Source organism: Camellia sinensis, chromosome 14, assembly GCF_055761805.1.
Source record: "Camellia sinensis isolate YWXY chromosome 14, ASM5576180v1, whole genome shotgun sequence".
NCBI lineage: Eukaryota > Viridiplantae > Streptophyta > Magnoliopsida > Ericales > Theaceae > Camellia > Camellia sinensis.
Genome location: NC_138974.1, coordinates 98,851,951 through 98,870,178, shown reverse-complemented (window position 1 = coordinate 98,870,178; position 18,228 = coordinate 98,851,951). Strand labels below are relative to the sequence as shown.

Sequence of the window (18,228 nt, the reverse complement as noted above, 5' to 3'; positions counted from 1 at the left end):
TTGGTTTATTACTTCTTCGTTTCATGTATCTGCGAACAAAAAATATTAATTTTTTGGGAGGGGAAGCACTTAATTAGTGACTTTCTTGTGAATTAATTTTGTTGATATTGGTTGTGCTAAACATTTAATATTACAAGTTAAGTTGTTTCTGTTTAGTGTCTAGAACTTGATGATGTTGATGTCATCTATTCCTATACAATTCTCTTTCACATCAGTGTCTGCTTGTTATCATTTACTTTGGTGTTACTTGTCACACGCATAAATGGTGCTGTAGAAGAATGTGATTTAACTGACGAAAAAAGAGCGAGATTAGAAATGAACTATGCATGCAGTACTTGAAGTTCTTTGAGAGTTTGATATATATTGTTGGACCCATTCGCTAATAGCTTTAGCTTTGCAGCTGATTGTTTTCTTGACACATTATTAACTATGAAACACAGATACTAAAAAAACTATACGTGTACATTGTATACATTACGTGAGTAGAATGCTGCATGTTATAATTACTCAAATAAAAGCTGAATCCCTAATCTGGACACCAATCGATGTGCCACAAGTTTAGTGTGGATTACTTTTTCAATGTTATTGTTTTCCCTTTAATTCATAAAAAATTTATGTACTAAGGTAGAATTGTAGTATTTTCTTAGAAATAGTGTATTATACTAGAGATTTTTCTTATCTATTATGTAATACTTAAATTTAATCATGGAGTTTAAACCATATAATGTATTGTACAAGAGATTTTTCGTAACCTTCAACAACCAAACTTTCATTATGTATTTGCATGTGCACGTGAAAGACAGCAAAAAATCATAACCAAACCAAACTAAGCCTTATGTTCCATCAAATGGAGTCGACAGGGTAAAAAAAATCATAACTCAAAAAAATTAAAATGCTACATAAATTGTGAAAATGAAATTGAAGAAAACAAATAAAAAAAAAATGAAACGTATCAAATATAAAATAGTTCAATTTTAGGAAAAGATATACATGAAAAGTCATATACAAATAATTCAATTATGTGTACCTACACTAAATTGTGTAGTGCTTTTTTATATTAGTATAGATAACTCTTTATATAATATATTTAACTTTTCATTTTGTTTCATGGTACTTCAATTTAGTTAATTATCAATGGATAAGAGTTGGATGAAGAAGAGTAGATTGTCAAGAGATTATATGCAAGGGATTAAAGAATTTTTAGAGTTTGCTTCTCACAATGTATCTAATGATGGAACAATTTCATGTCCATGTATGAGATGTGTGAATTCATACATGTTGACTTTAGAAGTTGTACATGATCACTTGGTATCCTATGGAATTAGTCCGGGTTATAATTGTTGGTATCTTCACGGGGAAATTATGTCTGCAACGACTTCTAGTAGAACTAGTCAAAGCCATGAAGAAATACGACCTGAGTATGGTGATATACGTGACATGTTGCGGGACGTGTTTCCCATGCACACCCAAAATATAGATGAATATGCAGAAGAAAGTAATTTACCAGAACCATCTGATCAAGGTCCAAGCATGCAACGACCTCAAGAAGATCCTAATGAAGAGGCACAAAAATTTTACGACTTACTGAAAGATGCTGAGAAGCCTTTGTATGAAGGGTGCAAGAATTTTAGCAAGTTGTCAGCAATTGTGCATCTGTATCACTTGAAATGTCTTAATGGATGGAGCAACCACTCATTCACAATGTTGCTTCAAATTTTGAGAGACATGCTTCCTTCAGATGCAAATTTGCCGAAAGCCTCTTATGATGCCAAGAAGATTATTAAGGATTTAGGTCTCGGTTATGAAAAGATTCACGCTTGTCCTAATGATTGTATGTTATTTTGGAAAGAACATGCAAATGATGAAGTGTGTCATTGTGGTGCTTCAAGGTGGGCAACAAATGAGAATGATTTGCAGCATAATATGAGTACTTCATCTAAAAAGAGAAAGAAAAAGGCTGCAAAGGTTTTACGGTGGTTTCCCTTGAAGCCTCGATTGCAGAGGTTGTTCATGTCTTCAAAAACAGCTGCTTATATGAAATGGCATGCTGAAGGTCGTACAAATGATGGCATAATGAGGCATCCTGCCGATTCTATGGCTTGGAAAACATTCGACTCTCAATATGTAGATTTTTCCTTTGACTCCCGCAATGTCAGGTTGGGGTTGGCAGCAGATGGATTTAACCCTTATGGGAATATGAGTACTAGTTATAGTATATGGCCGGTCATATTGGTCCCATATAATTTGCCTCCATGGATGTGCATGAAAAGATCTTCTTTCATCCTATCATTGCTTATTCCTGGTCCGAGCTCCCCTTCGAATGACATAGATGTGTATATGCAGCCTTTAGTTGAAGAATTGAAGGAATTATGGGATGTTGGAGTACAAACTTATGATATATCTTCCAAAGAGAACTTTCAAATGCATGCAGCTCTAATGTGGACTATAAATGACTTTCCCGCATATGGTGATTTGTCTGGTTGGAATACCAAGGGTGCTCTTGCATGTCCTTCTTGTAATTATGAGACTCATTCTCGATGGTTAAAACATGGAGGGAAATATTGTTTTATGGGCCATAGGCGTTTCTTGGATAAAGATCATAGATTTCGTAAAGATAGAGCATCATTTGATGGCAAACAAGAAATAGAATCAGCTCCTGATATACTATCTGGCTTTGAGATCATGATGCAAACAGAAGACCTTGATTACAAATTTGGGAAGACAAAGGCAAATGAAAAAAACAAAAAAAGAAAGAAACAAGCGGATGGTGATGAGACACAACCATGGAAGAAAAGAAGTATATTTTTTACATTGTCATATTGGGCAAATCAAAAATTGCGTCACAATCTTGATGTGATGCATATAGAGAAAAATGTGATTGATAATGTATATGGAACATTGTTGAATTTAGATGGGAAGACAAAGGATAACTTGAAGGCACGTCTTGACTTACAAGAGATGGGTATAAGACGTGAACTTCACCCACAAAAGATCAGTTCCAATAAGACATATTTGCCTCCAGCTTGCTTCTCAATGATTTTAAAAGAGAAAGATGACTTCTTGAAAGTTTTGAAAGGGGTAAAAGTCCCAGATGGTTATGCTTCAAATATTTCACGTTGTATTCAACTTAGACAGCGTAAGATTATAGGTTTGAAGAGTCATGATGGTCATATTTTGATGCAGCAACTTCTTCCTATCGCATTACGAGGAACATTACCAAAAAAAGTCGCTTCACCTCTAATTGAGTTATCTTGTTTCTTTAGGGAAATATGTTCCAAAGTCTTGCAAGTGGAAGAGCTTGACCGACTTGCATCTCGAATTGTACTGACTTTATGCAATTTGGAGAGAATCTTCCCTCCCTCCTTTTTTACTGTTATGGTGCATTTAGTCGTCCATTTGGCCACTGAGGCTAAAATTGCTGGCCCAGTTCACTATAGATGGATGTATCCCATTGAGAGGTTAGGTGTGACAACTTGTATCCATTTGTGTTTTTAATCCACATCACAATGACATCCAATTTAGTCGATCTATAATCATGCTGTTTTTCATGTAGGTATCTCCAACGACTAAAATCTTATGTTCGTAATAAAGCCCATCCAGAGGGCTCTATTGCAGAAGGATACATAGCTGAAGAGTGTTTAATATTTTGTTCGCGGTATTTGGAATCTATTGAAACTGTATTCAATCGACCCTTAAGAAATGTGGAAGATTCTACAGGGGCAATAATGAATATCGAACTTGATCAAAAGTCATGGATACAAGCACATCGTTATGTGCTATTTAACAATGATGAAATTCAACCATATCGGATGTAAGCAATATTTATGAGTTATGGTATATAAATAAGTTTGAGTTTCCCATTTTAATACTTGCAATAGTAACACAAGTTAGGAATAAACATACAGAGAACACAAGGAGCATATAAAGAGACAAAGTCGTCCGCGTCGTCTAACTGATGAAGTTCTTAATAAGATGCATATGGAAAAGTTTTGTGAGTGGTTTCGATCATATGTAAGTATGTAGCTATTAAATAATACTATTATCATATATAATTTTTAGCATAGAGATTAATGTAATCATTTTAATGGATTATATAATATATCAGGTTGTAGCTATGGATGACACAAGAAAGCAACAACTTGCTGATGAAATCAAGTGGCTTGCCCAAGGCCCAAACACTCTAGCTAGACGATTCAAACGATATGTTGTTAATGGTTTTAAGTTCCGAATTAAAAATTACGAGGAGACGAAGAAAACTCAGAATAGTGGGGTTTGTGTGGCCACTGAAGGAGGCACCATGTATTATGGTGTTTTAATTGATATCATTGAGCTGAATTATTTTGACAAGTTGAAATATGTACTATTCAAATGCAATTGGGCTGATGTGAACACAAGTAGAGGCTACAAGATAGATGAATATGGTTTTAACCTTGTAAATTTTTCACATTTGATACATACTGGAGAACGGTTAAATGATGAACCATTTGTCTTGTCATCTCAAGCAACACAAGTTTATTATGTGGGAGATGTAAGGCATGAAAATTGGTTGGTTGTTGTTAAAACAAAAGCGAGGGATGTGTTTGATGTTGGTACTACTGAATTAGGTGATGGTGATGTTGACAATTACTATGATAACGAGCCGTATAATATGATAGTTGAAGACACTCATGTGGATGCGAATGAAAACCTCAATTGGGCTAGAAATGATACTGATGGAACGACAATCAATATACCACTTCCACTTGATAACCAACTGATCGATGAAGATGATTTAGATGAGGATGTCTAGCTATTGAGTTCAACTAGTTTGATTTTAATTTATTTATTCTCATGTTAATCTTTGAAACATGATTTGGTTTTGAATATAAATTTCAAATTTCTTAGTTTCATATATGTATGGCAACCCGTGTTTTTTATTTTAATGTTTGTTGTTAAATATAGCTATGATAGGCTTGGACTGTCAAATCAGCATCTTGACACTATGTTTTTTTGCTCTCTCTGGTTTTAACTTTTAGTGGGCGAATCTAGGTATATCATATCTTGAGAAGAAAGAAGTCTGCATTCGTCCAAGAGAGGTGAGTATAGTCATGTATGTCCGCACCTGTCTGAATGTAGTACTATTATTGTGTCATGTGATGTTTAATGAACTAAGGAGTTTACTAACAACACTTGGGATGATGTGGATGTGTTGGAGCCTCTTTCTTACAGAGCAGTTTAATGTGTTGCCTCTGGGCATCTGCACCATAATGCTGGTGCTGTGCTTGCCTAACCTGAACTATGTACTGTCCGATTTTGATATGATTACATTCAGCCTGCTCAAAATTCTAGTCAAATTATTGTGCTCAAACTATCCCTAGGGATTTTTAAGGCATTAATGATAGGCCAAATCAATTTTTTATTGTGTTCTTCAGTGGCTAGATTTTAATTACGATCCTTTTTTTTTTTTTTAAATGCTTTTCTAAGGTTTTAAATTTTAATATTATGAATTCCTATAAGAAATTAAATATGTTGAAGGTAGCACTGAATACTTATCTGAATTAAGTAATATAAGTAACTCAGTCAATGACATTGTACATCATCTTCAACAGGTTTTAGTCTGCCTTGGCTAAGGTTACTGTCTAGCTAATTTCTGTTTCTTTCTGATCTGTCCCTGTGTTGTTTGATCTGTGTTACTGTGGTCTGGTGTGAGATCCGAGTTGTTGTGGTATGCTTCTGGGATGGTTTTCAAGGCAACAGTTCGGGTGCTAGTTTGTAAGGTAGAAGACTGCTAGTGTGGTAAGGCCGCTGTTTCTACTGGAATACTAGGCCCCAGTTTGGGTGTGCATTAGCTTCAGGCTGCAGAGTTCTAAGTTTGCATTGGTGCTTCTAGTCTGCTAGTAGCAGGTTTGTTGTGTTTCAGTTCTGGGCTAGTTTTCAAGGAACCAGTTCAGGTGCTGGTTTGTAAGGTAGAAGTCTGCTAGTGTGCATAAGGCTGCTGTTTCTGCTGGAATATTAGGCACCAGTTTTGAGTGTGCATTACCATCAGGCAGAGAGTTCTTAGCTTGTGGTTCAGGTTGCTGGTTCTGTTTCCTTAGTTGTCTACTGCTGGTCTTTAAGGCACCAGTTCTGTTTCCTTAGTTGTCTACTGCTGGTTTCTTTGCTATTGTAGTGAACCTCTGCTACTGCAGGATGGTGCTTCGTGGTGATTATTTGCTGCTGTATGCAATAGAGGTTTCTTTGCTACTGAGGTGAGTACTGGTTTGTTGAGTGTTGTCCTGATATGTTTAGTGGTGATCCTTGGTGCTGCTGAGTGCAATGTTGTAGTGATGGCCTTTGGCTTTGGGGTGATAGAGTACTAATTGAGTACTGTTTTTGCTGATGAAATCTCAATGCAATAGAGGTTTTTGCTACTGTGGTGAATCTCTGCTGCTGCTGCTGTATGGCTTGCTTTGCTGCTGTCTGCTCTGTTTGGTCTCTTGTAGTGGTTGGTCTGCTTAGGTTTGTTGGTCTGCTCAATTTTGTTTACTGGTTGGTGGCTGCTCAGTTAATGTATTCTGTTTTAGTGGTCGGTCTGATTATGATAGGCTGGGCTTTTTGGCATCGAAAAAAAAAATAAATAAATAATATAAGTAACCTTAATTAAGCCAAGAAAGGAAAATGTATGGACAGATATATTTTTGTTTTATTTTTTTTATGCATTTTGCTTTTGGCTTTGTTTTAGTCTGATGAAATAGGATGAGTGGCCAAATTTCTCTAAGTTATCTTGTGGTATTTGTTCTTGTGTAGGAAAGTCCAGAGCAAGAGATGCTGCATTAAATGCCGTTCAATCACCTTTATTAGATATTGGCATAGAGAAGGCCACTAGAATTGTCTGGAACATAACTGCTGGTAGTGATTTAACTTTGTTTGAGGTCTCTCTCTCTCTCTCTCTCTCTCTCTCTCTCTCTCTCATCATATGCATGGGTTTGATCTGTGTAGTTAACATTTGCAGATCCCTGTTTACCTCATATTTTGTTTGGGCATCTTCTGAATATAACCATTGGTGGTTACAATTATGATCTAATTGAGAGTGAACTTGTACAACTTCCGAGACATAAATATATATATACATGCACATACATATTTGTATACATGTATTGCAGCCTATGTAAATTCCTACACCATTTATTTATTTATTTAGTAAATAATGACTACATTAATTAGCATCAAGGGGATGCCATCCATGTACATCAAAAGAGCCTATGAGAGAGCCCTCAGTTTTTATAAATTTTTTTTAAATGACCAAAAGGTCCCACAAAAAGGAATATTACTTACAAATAAGGTATTGGTCCCAGGTTAGGCCCCACATTTGCCACTTAAAGTACCTTGAGGATTTTCTCAATGTTCACCAATTTTACATGAACAGAACAGAGGCAAATTCTTATGTTTAACCTTGTCATGCTATATTTGCTTTTGTTGAACCTTGTCATGCTATGTTCTTTATCCGCATGCATGTCTCTTTATCTATCTTACTGATCACACCTTGATTCATACTTTGAACCTAAATGGTTAGTATTATTGGTGAAGAAAGGCACAAAATGTGTACAGTTTTGCTTGGCTTCAGTGTTTAAATGTTATGGTCTGTGAAAATATTGATTAGTTCATGGTTAGTTAATTGATTTGGCCTATCATTAATGCCAAATAACATTGACTCATGAAACAATAGCAATAATGATTACCCAAACCCTAAATTTAGGTATATTGACTGACTGAGTTAGCTACTTGACAGTATGATAGCCATAATTAGACCCATAGACAAATCTTTCTGGTGATAATGATTCAAGTTTATAAAAAGTATTATGGCATAAACAATAGTCGTGCTGTCCAGCCACACTTATTCCCTTTTTTTTTTTTTCAAACTTCATTCAGCAAATGTGGTTCCAGTTCAATATGTGGTCCCCCAGTTTCTAGGACTGGTAAATGTCTTTGTGATCAAGGGATGTTGGACATGGGTATGGTTGTAAAACTGATGAACCTGAAAAGAATGCATGCTGAATCAGTTCCATTAACAGTGGACAAACATTGAGATAGTGAACATATCCCGTGGCTGTCAGTGGACAAACTTGAGTGGCTCCCATGGTGAGAGCATGTCGCCGCATGCCAACAGGGAGACGGACTGGGGAACGGCTCCTCGTGGGGCCTTCCCAGGAGTCGAACAGTGGCAAATTCAGAAATATGGACAACTGAATGTAAGATAAGCTGTCTTCAGTTTTTTGTGTTTTGTAAACTCAACTTTTATTAAGGCCCGTATGGGCATTACTACAGGCAAGGAATGGCTGTGCAGCTCAATTGGGTAACATTGGGGTGAAGCAGACTTAGGCTTTGCCCAATTGGTGCACCCTCCGAGGAATTGAATGAGTTCCTTTTAGCAAAATAGCAAGAATTGCTTTTGTTAGACTTTATTAACTTTTTGTGTTCTATTTCCCTATGTAGCCCAAAAAAAAAAAACACGAAGAATACAAGTCAAAATTAGATCAGCAAAGCTAGCATACCTGCCTTGGAATAACAAGGTAGTAATCCTCAAATGAAGGAACATTTGTGTATCCAACATAATCTCCAATAAGATTTGCTCGTAAGAAATTATCATTGGATGTTACTGTTCTATTCCCAGGGCCCACAATCACGTCCTGTAAGAGAGCATATTGTGTACCTAAAACAGATTAAATGTCTTGTGTTAATCTTGTGTACTTGCCATGATCATTACATAACAAATTCAGACTCACAATGTTTAGGATGATACCAATTATAATATCCATTCCATAAGGGGTACACATGTGCCTTTGGAAGAGAGATTATTATAAGATTCCATGGAATAGTTACCTTTCAAAGTTCCACAGATTTTATATATATAACCAGGTTATATATTAATATTTCTAATAACCAAAACTATGGAAGAGGAGACAAATATAACATATCACTGACCTCTTTTCCATGTTTTGCAATGCATCCATTAGGGCCTAATGTCACCACAGCCCACTGACAGTGTTTTGCTAAAAAATCAAGAGCAGACTCAGGATTGGCACCTTCTTCACCCCTACAACCGTGCCAAGACAATCAAACACCATTTACTAGAGACTGCACCCTTAGTTGAGAACCAATGAACTTACAATCATTTTGCCCCTCCACAAATACCACAGTGCAGCAAAAGGAAACACATCCCATATTTTCCATTCCAAGATTCTAAATTTATACCCAATCCACCATTGTAACAGATCTGTTCCTCTTTCCATGCATTATTTACAGAAAATCTCCGTAGAAGTAGAAAAAGAAAATAATCTTGCGAGGTGTATATGAGCTTTTCCTATGGCTTATGTTCTCTAATATCTTTAGTATACTATGATAAATGCTCATTTAATTTGATTAATATCTTTGTGTTTGATTAATTACATCTATTGTTTATCTTGAGAAACGATTTAGAACTTGCAATCTTGAGAAGGAGTCCCAAAATAAGCAATCAAATAGCTCTTCACAACCTAGCCAGTCAAATAACTGTTCACAGCCTAGCCAACCAAATAACCCTTCACAGCTTAACGCACCAAGTGGAACTTCACAATCTAGTCACTCAATTGGCTCTCCACAGATGGACTGGCCAAATAGAACTTCACAACCTAGTCGTTCAAATGCCTCTTTACAGCTTAATCGGCCAAATGAAACTTCACAGCCTAGTCGATCAAATGGCTCTTCACAACCTAGTTGGTCACATCCCTCCTCACATGCTCCATCACATGTTCCACATCCTCAACCTCAAGAATCAGAGGTTAACCCTCAGTTTGAAGATGATTTAGATGAGGACTGGTTAAGGGAAGAAGAAATGCAACGTACAGGTATTATTAGATTTTGAACTAAAACACAAATTAGAAGTCACCCTTAACTTCCATGATATATATCATTGTTGTATTGTAATAGATGAATCGACCAAGCGAAACACGCGGGGAATTACACGTATGGTTGAAGTGTGGAATTTGACTCCAGAAGAACGCATTATGCTCACCTTCAACAAGGATTTGCAGGCTGTTTCTACAGAGGGTGGTATATTCAGTCGCTTCATAGGCACCATTGCTAGGAAGCCACACTTATGCCCAATTAAGTACAAGAATTGGCATGAAGTGCCAGATCAGTATAAAGAAGATTGTTGGAATATTATCGAGGTAATTTTCTAACTACAAGTATTTTGTGATAATTCTACTACAGTGGTAAAGAAAATTGTTGATAGGATTGTCTAAAAGTTCCTTTCCTATATTAGGATATAGGTGTCGTCTAGAAGTAAGAAGTATGAAATTAGTGTGGTTCATTATCTCCATGTAAAAATATGAGAATTAGGCAAAGAAATGCACAAATTTAGTTTATATTGTTGTATTGATAATTTTAAGAATGTTCATAACATGAAAAACCATACAATTGTAGTCCAAGTTTGCCATTCCTCAAGATGAGAGAAGGGATATGATTAGGCATCGAACATTGAAGTCAATGGGAGAGAAATGGAGAAATTGGAAATGTAGTTTAAAAGCAAAGTACTATGATGAGACAAAGACAGCAGCACAGATAGTAGCTACTGCACCTTTAACAGTTAACCGTGAGCACTATGCTGACCTTGTCGCGTATTGGTTTTCAAAGGAAGGACAGGTATGCATAGATGTATGTTTTCTATCAAATAATACAATGTCATTATATCATTTTTTTTTAACATATTGTTATGCATTTATGAGTGAAGGAACTTAGTGCAACCAATAAGGAAAGCAGGCGAGAGCAAACAAGTGCACATACGGGAGGATCTAAAACTTATGCACAACATGCATATGATATGGTATTTCAAACTTCATTCGTTCTTTCAGCTTTTTGAATTTGGTTAGCGCATTATATTATGAATTTATTCTCAAACGATATGATTGTCACATAGGAGCAAAAAGATAAGATTGCACTAGATCGAGCAAAATTATATATACCGCTTCACAAAAGGAAAGATGGGACACCAGTCAATGAAGCAGCAGCTACAAAAATTGTATGCCCATTTAATAAGTTACATTTTCAAAATTCTAATGTATTTGTGGCAAACAATCACTCTCGCTTTTTGTCGTCTTATTTTTTTCCCCCCATTTATGCTACAGGAAAAACTAGAAGCTTTGATGAGCTCACAACCAAGCAGCTCCGAAGGAAATGTTGGTGGACGTATATCTTGGTCACCAAATGATATTTATTCTCAAGTGATGGGTAAAGAGCATCATGGTCGTGTTCGAGGTTTAGGATTTGGGCCTACTCCTTCCAAGCATGGCTTCATGTGCAATAATTTTGACCACTTAAGAATGGTTTCTGATGAAGAGAGAATGAGAGACAAAGACACTATAATTGAGTTGAAGGAACAACTAAAAACTCAAGGTGATCAGTTACAAACTCAAGGTATTCAGTTGCAAGCTCAAGATGCTGTAATAAACTCTTTAAAAGAGCAAGTAGCATTTTTGATGAGTCAGAGACATAGTTCTAGTGGTTTGCAGGTATAACTACATATAACATATTCTTTTATATGATGTATTTATCATATGTTATCATTTTCTAAATTTATGCATACTTATGTAAATTTTATTGTATAAATTAGGCGACAGATGGATGTAGTGGCATTCCGGACCAAGCTTCTCCACGAACACATCAAAGATCCTCTTTTCAGAGTCATGAAATGCAACCTTCTAATCGAGGTAAATCATCATTACAATACACATACATTGACACAAATTTAGAACCACTGTTAATGACTTCTTTACCAATAAATTGTTAGTTAGTTAGTTTGGACGAAATTGGGGTTTGATAGGTTGACTTCTCTACTTTGCTTCCTTTATTGGCATCCGTAAAAATACCAAACAAACCAATGAAATAGAGAATTGGGCAAAAATTGAACAAATTTGAATATCAGCAACGTATCAAACTGTAATATACAATTAAAAATAGACCCTTAGATGTTGCTAGTGGTTGCTTGATTTGGTGGCTGCTACTAATGTTTGGCTTGATGATCTTCAACTTCATTGTAATCTTAATTTTTTTATATGTAAACCATATACTTACCAAAATAAAATAAAATAAGACTTGTCGAGAATTATTTGTTGTCTAAATTTTCTTTATAGATTTTAAAATTGAAAATGATACTTATACTCATTCAATTATTTTTATTGCAGGAAATAAGATAATATGAAGTATCAAACAATGGACGTCATTTCTCGATTTGAACATTTTTCATGGAGATCTTTATAAAATGGTGTCACGAGTAATACTTTTGAGTACTATTGTTATGTGACAAGTTTTTCTTTTGGATTATGGTGTGGGCTATTAGTTTGCTAGAAACATTGGAGCTTTTTGTATTACAGGCTTATGTAATGAACCTTTTAATTAAGGTGTTTTGGATATTTTGGGATTATGAAAATGCAGACTCTTTCACCTTTTACAATTATTGAGCATTGAGCCATTAGAATAAAATAGTGTTGTTATAGATATATAATGTGAGCAGGGCTATGATGTCTGTTTTGATCATTTTGTAATCAAATTGTCCCTGTAATATGGCCTTTTGGGTTTTGTTTCTAGTTCCTTTTCTTGTTTGGATCTTTTCAATGTAATCAGGTTATGTTGCTCTTAGGTTTTTTTTTTGGAATTGTTTGCCTTGTTCTTGCCCTCATTTGCTCTTTGCTTATGTGGTGTGTGAACAGGATGGTTTTTGTTGTGTAGATTGTCTTCTTTTTTTTTTTGGTTTGTGTGTTTGTATAGTTGGTTTGCTCCTAGGGTATACCCCTTGTATCTTGTAGTTTTTTGTCGTTTTATTTATGACTTTATTCATCCCCCCCCCCAAAAAAAAAAAAAAAAAATAGCCTACAACAGTGGTTAATAACCGTCGCTGTAAATAAAATACGAAACGAATTATATGGTTATAGCGACAGTGTAAAACTGATGGAATAGAGTCAAAATATAGCAGCGGTTTACAAAATGTCGCAAAAGTGAAGGATATAGCAGCAGTCGACCCGTCGCTATAAAGTTAGCAAGTAATTGGTAAATTCAAGATATAGCGACATTTGTAACTGCCACTACATCAACCGTCGCAATAAAAATAACTATACCAGCGTTTGCGAAAAACGTCACTATAAGGATATGCCGACGGGGCTATTGCGGCGGTTTGGCCGCCACTATTGCAACCGCGGGTAAAGGTGTTTCAGTTTTTAGCGACGCTTTTTCCTGCTTTTAGCGACAGTTTTGGCCGCTACTAAATCTTGGTTTTTTTGTAGTGCCCCATCCATTTATTCTTGTCAGAACGGCCTCTGGCCCATCCATTCGTTCTTGTCAAACGTCCTCTGGCCCATCCATTTATTCCTGTCAGAACGGCCTTTGGCCCATTCATTTGGTATGGCAAACATTGTCCACCAATCGAATCAACGAATCTTATAAAACTTACATGGACGTAAGCAATTGGACAATAACATATTTCAGATATCTTTGTTAAGATATTACTCACAGTGATCGGCTGGTTGATTTGGCCTGGAGCTTGACCCTACACATCACATAACACATATGGGTCACAACCGATTCAATCCGTTCTTTAATTCACATATTCCTCTCTAGGCTTTATTCTTATTCTTCTAACTCAATTACAATGCTCAATGCATGCCTAAGAGTACTTAGAAGTGAAAGAGAATGGAAAACGAAACTCAGAATGTCTTTTCAAAATTTCAAAAAAGAGGGTCCCCGCTCGAGCGGACCCATGAGGTCTGCAAAAGTGTTGGATGCATCAAAATTACGCACGAGCGTGAAGTCTAGCGCTCGAGCTGAAGGTCTGTCTACATAGCTCCTCGCTCGAGCGTGAACTTCCCCGCTCAAGCGGACATCCAAGTCTGCAAAAATACTAGGAGCACGAAATTCACGCTCGAGCGGCGGTTTCCCCGCTCGAGCGGACATCAAATTTTCTGGGTTTTCCAGAACATGTTCTTGAGCTCCAACTTGACATTCAATGGTTCTAGATGCATGCTTTTGGCTCAAACTTCACATAATCATATACTAACATGGTACCAACACCAAATTACAACACAATGGAGCTCAATTTCATAAATTAATCACATGCATGGCTCAAATTGACCCAAACTCATCACCAACACATTAACTTTAAACATTCAAGACCAATACCTCCATGGTTTGTACTTGCATGTGGAGGATACTCATTATTCTCAACTTAATTGGTGAAGAGATGATCAAATACATGGACTTAAACCAAAAATTCAACATGGATCATACACATTGTGCTCAAACATGAAAATTTATAGCAATTCCTTACATGCATGTGTTCTATGACTTTCAATTCAACAAAACCAATTCATTTCTGTTACAAATGGTACAAATGATGCTCCAAATCATGAAGCTACACAGAACTACTCATGCATGTAAGGTTTGATGCTCCATTCTTCATATTTAACATGCTACATGCTAGAACACCCAAAATTGTAACAATTATGCACATGCATGTTCATTTTAACTTCAAATTCAGCTCAATCTTAGCCATGAGCTACCATACTACTTGATTTCACAAAATTACATACTCAATTCATAAATCAAGAATTGATTACTCACCTAGGAGCTTCAAACACTCAATGTTCTTTGAGTTTTAACTTCCAATTTCACAATCTTGGATCAAAATGCATAACTCCTCCTCCTCTCTCTCTAGAACTGGCCCTCTCTCTCCCTCTCTAGAGAAATCTCAGCCCAAATGGATAAAAGAGAGGAATTGAGTGCGTTGTGCCCTCTTATGGGCACAACGCACTTAATTAATCTAGTTAAAATTATTAATATTAAATAATTTGGCACTTAATTAATCGTTCTGAATCTAATTATTTTGATCCGAATCAATTTTCAATCAAATTTCACCGTAGGCTCTAAAAATTATGCCAATCGCGATGGCGCAATCAATTTCAGGTTCTGTGGCCGATAAGGCTTTCAATTTAAATTCCAAAGCAGATAATCAAACAGATATTCCTACGGTGAACGGATAGAAATTCAAAACCACATATATTCATATAAATGGCACTCAAAATCATATCAAACACATAATCATATGCATAAGGAAGATCAATTAGCATAATACGGAACAGGGGTATCACAGTACAAATTGTAAAGAAACATCCCATTATTTGGCAAAATATAATCTTACTGTGAGACATGTTCTTTGGAAGGAAAGCTTTCCTCCATAGCTTACCCACATATCCAGATTGCAGTCTTCCTGTGTGTAAAAAAATTATGAAAATAGTTCTGAAAATGAAATTTTGAAAAAAAAAAATATTTTTCACAATTTTTGCATTTCTTAGAAGGGCAAAATGATAATTACACAATGAAATGATGGACAGCTACACCAAACAAGCTAACAACTACACCAAACAAGCTAACATCTACACCAAACAAGCTAACAACTTCTGTTTAAAGCTATAATCTAATAATCTAAAAACGGCCCCTATGTAGTAAAACTGATGGACAGCTAATATCTTACTTTCCCATCCATAATTGAAATGTAGGGGATGTATATACCACATTATTATGGAGAAGCAATCTTGTTATTTACTTATTTATTAGACATGCCTTTGGATCTAAATAACTCATTCGACACTTGTCTTAGAAAATTTAAAAATGAAAATCATCAACAACAATCTCTAAGTCAAATAGTTGGGTTGAATTTCTGTTTATAGTTCCATTGTAGTGTTTACATTTAAAAGACTGGCATTGAAGGATGCCTTGCTCTATGATTGGAATTAGCAACATCTTTACATTTAGTACCCAGACATTAACGCCAAATTCTATTTACTTGCTGAATGGGTTGTGAGAGTTAATAAATAGGGAATTTCTTCAATGGGCCTCAAATATGGTGGTGGCTTAGTTAAATTTTCAAATCACACTTTGTTTTATGGATAAAATCTCATTTTGATTCTGTGTAATTACTTTTCTTTGTTTCCTTTCTAGTTGTCACCGTGTCATGGTAGCTTCTCTTCCATTACTCAGAATAGCTTTAATGATGTCTTCAACTGATAATTTTCACCCCTTTTCTTTTCCTGAATAGCTTAGTGAAACCTACAGTAGCAAGTAATATCTTATATGTAGACTATTTTGTTTAATTGTTTCTGATTTAAATATAATACACTGCATCACTTTTTGTTTCATATTTGGATCTCTTTCTTATTTGACATTACTTACGATATTGTCAACCTGGCATAGGTTATTATAATTGACGAGATACTGAAGTTCTTCTCAAGAAATACAAGTGGTGAGGTCATCTTAATTATTTTTTTTCCAATTTTATTATTATTATTATTATTCACATGCTTTTGTGTAAATTGTACTTACATGTGTGTTATGGACTCTTTTATTTTCCCCGACCGTGCCCATGGAATATAATAAAGGTAAGAGTGCCATGTGTCCAACATGTCCAACACCTGTAAATTTAGACACTTGAATCTTCTAATTTTTTATGATGCTTGAAAAAAAATGAAACTTACATTTGCTATTAAAGACACATTTCTGACCTCACACATGGGTTAGAGAGAAATATCACGTCTCTTAATCATATTTAATTTCATGTACATTTCTACATAATTTAAAACATCTTATCTAAGTATATTATATTATATGATATGTTACATATATGTGTGTGTGTGTGTGTGTGTGTGTCCATGATGTGTCTCCATATGTAACTTTTGGACACATCTCGATATCCTAAGATTAATGGTTGTGAATGTCCAACTTTTGGACAGACACCTGCACCCGACACTCATATCCAATTCCATGTAACATAGACTACACCCCTTAGGTTTCTAACAATCACAACACCCTCTTATGTTTCTGAAAAAACAATTTTCCCTTGTGATGACGATTGCAACAGAAAATTTACATATTTTGTTATTCATAGTAATTCTTACTTTGTTTGAGGAAAGCATTTTGTAATAAAAATATTTTTATGAATTTTTTTTTTTTTCATAAAATGTTTTCCTATGTCTAGTTGCGACTTTGAAACTAATGTATTAGTTGTTGTATTAGTGTTAGTGGTAGTGGTAGGAGGAGGTGGGGCAGTTGGTGTTGGTGGTGGTGGGGTGGTAGTAGGGTGAGGTGGAGGTTTTGGCGGCGGAGGTGGTGAAGGTAATGCTGGCGATAGTGGTGGTGGTAGTGGAGATGATGGTCGGGTTTTTGGAGGTGGTGATGATGGTAATAGTGTGGTTGCGTTGGTAAGACTTTAGTTCGGAAAACGTTTTCTATCTTTTGAAATTGGAAAATATTTTTTTCCCAAATAAGCTTGTTTTCCATTGACCGCCACAAAACATTTTATGTTGCTTTCGCTTTCTGTAGTATCAAACTCTAGAAAATACGAAAAATATTCTCTGCCAAAACAAATGGAATGTTATTCCAATCCTAACTCACATTGAGTCATCAAGTTACTCTATCCTAACCCCATTAATAGTGATCACCTCTAATAGTCATTGCCGATGACTACCACCCTATGAAGCACCGACACGTCAAAATAAGTGCCGTATCCGTGTCGGACACATAGACACTTTGGGAACAGGTATGGGACACACCACATGGCGTGTCGCCTTATTTAATTAATTTATTTTTAGGGGATACTTTGGGGACATGCTAAATTGTCTTTTTCCCCATTTAATTTAATGCTTGTGATGAATATTGAATGTTTATTATTTTTTTCTTAGATTTAAATACTTAATAGATCATCCATAAAAAATATAAACTGTAAATGTTAATTTAAAAGTGCTTTTAAAAAAAAAAGAGTTAGTGTTTGTTTTTCTTAATGTTGATTGATTGTGAATATAATATTAATCTAGATAACAAATACATATATATATGAAAACATATTTTACTGTCGTGTCCGTGTTCTCATAATTTTGAAATTGCCGTGTCCCGTGTCTGTGTCCATGTCCGTTTCCGCATTCGTGTCTGTGTCCGTGTCAACGCTTCTTAGCTACCACCCAATCAACCATCTCTAAAGTAGACCCATCTGTGTGTGTGTGTGTGTCTATCTCTGTCCATAACCCATTGCCATGCAAACCATCACAGACCACAATTTATAACCTACAGACAGCCCCGCCATAATAGTCTAATAGCTAATCCTGTTCAAATATATTTTGCCTCGTATCAAGCTACTTCTATTGGGAATTAGATTATATTAATTTCACCCTTGGGAGGATAGGTTGTCTTATA

The 18,228-nt window shown here is 35.7% G+C and overlaps 2 protein-coding genes and 1 pseudogene across 3 annotated transcripts in view; all 3 read left to right on the top strand.

The window, feature by feature from the left end:
* Positions 1-8,024, top strand: part of LOC145807203 (calcium-transporting ATPase 3, endoplasmic reticulum-type-like) — a 241,058-nt pseudogene extending 233,034 nt beyond the window's left edge. The window contains exons 22-24 of the transcript XR_014350304.1: positions 5,029-5,075; positions 6,766-6,890; positions 7,888-8,024. The product of XR_014350304.1 is annotated as a calcium-transporting ATPase 3, endoplasmic reticulum-type-like (transcript). The remainder of the gene's footprint in view (positions 1-5,028; positions 5,076-6,765; positions 6,891-7,887) is intronic.
* LOC145807867 (uncharacterized) lies at positions 1,135-4,939 on the top strand. The gene is made up of 4 exons (XM_082906837.1): positions 1,135-3,458; positions 3,554-3,811; positions 3,906-4,011; positions 4,106-4,939. Exons 1-4 carry the CDS (start codon positions 1,135-1,137, stop codon positions 4,787-4,789), a joined length of 3,372 nt encoding a protein of 1,123 aa, XP_082762963.1. The 3' UTR covers positions 4,790-4,939.
* Positions 8,025-9,397: 1,373 nt separating the features above from the next.
* On the top strand, positions 9,398-12,451 carry LOC145807799 (uncharacterized). The gene is made up of 8 exons (XM_082906677.1): positions 9,398-9,842; positions 9,925-10,166; positions 10,423-10,641; positions 10,730-10,822; positions 10,916-11,017; positions 11,124-11,507; positions 11,609-11,705; positions 12,180-12,451. Exons 1-8 carry the CDS (start codon positions 9,599-9,601, stop codon positions 12,194-12,196), a joined length of 1,398 nt encoding a protein of 465 aa, XP_082762803.1. The 5' UTR covers positions 9,398-9,598; the 3' UTR covers positions 12,197-12,451.
* Positions 12,452-18,228: the final 5,777 nt, after the last annotated feature.